Source organism: Pteropus alecto, unplaced genomic scaffold (genome assembly GCF_000325575.1).
Source record: "Pteropus alecto unplaced genomic scaffold, ASM32557v1 scaffold88, whole genome shotgun sequence".
Taxonomy (NCBI): Eukaryota; Metazoa; Chordata; class Mammalia; order Chiroptera; family Pteropodidae; genus Pteropus; species Pteropus alecto.
Window position 1 is genome coordinate 2,565,201 of NW_006494611.1, and position 2,045 is coordinate 2,567,245.

A 2,045-nucleotide genomic window follows, 5' to 3' on the forward strand; every position below is an offset into this window, starting at 1 on the left:
AATAATGGCTTTCAGGGCCTGCAAACCAACAAAAGAGAACAGAACTGTTACAACTTTCAATCCTCCGGCATTAACATGTCTAATTTAAGGCCAAGAATTTAGTCAATATAGAAATATCATCACTGTCCCCACACTTCACATCGTAAATATACTCACATTCCCTGCTGTGAATGTGAACATTGGAAGGAAGATGATGGCAAGCCTCCCTTCTGGGATCTTAGTACAGACAGCTGCAAGGACCGTCATGATTGCACCCGACTGCAAATTAACACATGGGTGAAAATGTGAAACTCTGAATGTGCAACTGCTTAGTAACTACAAAGTCTAAAGCAGCAACACTTTTTCCAGAAAGTTAATAAGCCAAAGGTGAGCACAAAGCTTAAAAACTTTCAGTTATTAATATACAAAATATCAGGCAAAGCGCCTCCAAGTCCATCATACAGTAACCACCTGGAAAGGATGTAACTACAGGCAATAAGATATGGAACAACCAGCATGTGAGCGCTTAATGAACTTCAGGGACAGTGTAAAACATGCCAAATGCATCATTTCATCAAATGACTAAGAGAAAAGCACTTCTCAAACCTCAACAAAGCCCCCACAATCAGAATGAGTGAGCATAAATTTGCCCAAAGAAACCTACATGTGTAAATTTCTTATAAGCATGTTTTATCTTTTAAAAAAAATCACAGGAAATTTGCATTCTACTTCATAATAAAACTAAACATTTTCCTTAAAACCTTTGAGCAAATATTCTGCTCCAGGAAAGCATGCCATGTTTATCTCATGGCCCTGCAGGGCCTGCCCCTCACAGCATCCTCGCAGCCACATACATACATACATGCTTCCACCTAAGTACTTGAGCAGCACTTCACCCAACAACCTTGTATTAGAGAATAAGAATCTAAACCTTGCAATCTTTTGATCAAAAAATCAAACACTTCTTGTTATAGCTGAATTATAATTATTGTACAAAGTTTTTTTCTTTTATCATACGTGCTTTCCCACATTACGAAATCTTCTTAATTTAAATTTATAATGGCTATGAAATACCTCCTGGATAAATTATGCTAATTTAACTAAACTTTCTTAATGTTAGACATGTTCCCAATTCCACTAAATGGTAGAATACTTGAGAAACTGGATCATAATCCCTAATTCACATTAAATCTCATGATAATCATGCATTCAAATGCTTGAGTCCTACTATGTATCAGGTGCTATGCTACATGTTGGCAATACAGAGAATGAAACATATATTCTCTGCCTCAAGGGAGCTTACATAGTGGCAGAAAAGACAAAGAAGTAAAACCAACCACATTTGATCAGCTATGATGGGGAAGTACAGCATGCTATACCAGCAGACGGAAGGGAGAGCTCAGGGTTAATAAGTAACATCAAACTCTGCAGGGAAGTGTGACTAGGTGTTGGCTAGGTAAAATGGGAGGAGATGGGGAAAGTGTTCTAGGCAGAAAAACAGCTTGAACGAAGCCTAGAGGTCAGAGGGTAAAGTGCAAAAATACAAAGAAGTTGACCAGGAAGAAAGCAAAAGGAGGCAGTCACTTTAGTTTAGCTGTCTTCTACCAAAATTCTTAGTAAAGACAAATCTTAGTTACTTATTAAATATAGTAAAATTCTCAAGAGGGACATTCTACAAAATATCTTCTCACAATTCCTCAAAAGTATCAGGTTATGAACGACAGGAAAGACTGAGAACCCCTACCCCTCACAGACTAGAGGATACTAAAAAGACATGACAATTAAATGCAATGTAGTATCCTACAATGCAAAAAAAAGAAAAAAAGAAAAAAAGAAAAAGAAAAGAACACCATGGATCCGCTGGGGAAATCAAATACAGTCTGCAGTTAATGGTACTGGACCAATGTTAATTTCCTAGTTCTGATAAGTGAGCCATGATTATGGAAGATGTTAACATTAGGGAAAGCTAATGAGATGTACATCTCTGCCCTCACAAAAACCATCACAGTAAAAATTGATTCAACCTAGAATGACCTAGAATGATCAATGGATGCTATTTCTGAGTA

The 2,045-nt window shown here is 37.2% G+C and overlaps 1 protein-coding gene across 1 annotated transcript in view; it reads right to left on the reverse strand.

Annotated features, from left to right (window-relative positions):
• PARL (presenilin associated rhomboid like) overlaps positions 1-2,045 on the reverse strand; it is a 45,042-nt gene that overhangs the window by 5,587 nt on the left and 37,410 nt on the right. Inside the window, exons 8-9 of the mRNA XM_006925768.3 lie at positions 157-258; positions 1-8 (exon numbers count right to left, since the gene is read on the reverse strand). The exon at positions 1-8 is cut by the window's left edge and continues 90 nt beyond it. Of these exons, the coding sequence (XP_006925830.1) occupies positions 1-8; positions 157-258 (110 nt within the window). The remainder of the gene's footprint in view (positions 9-156; positions 259-2,045) is intronic.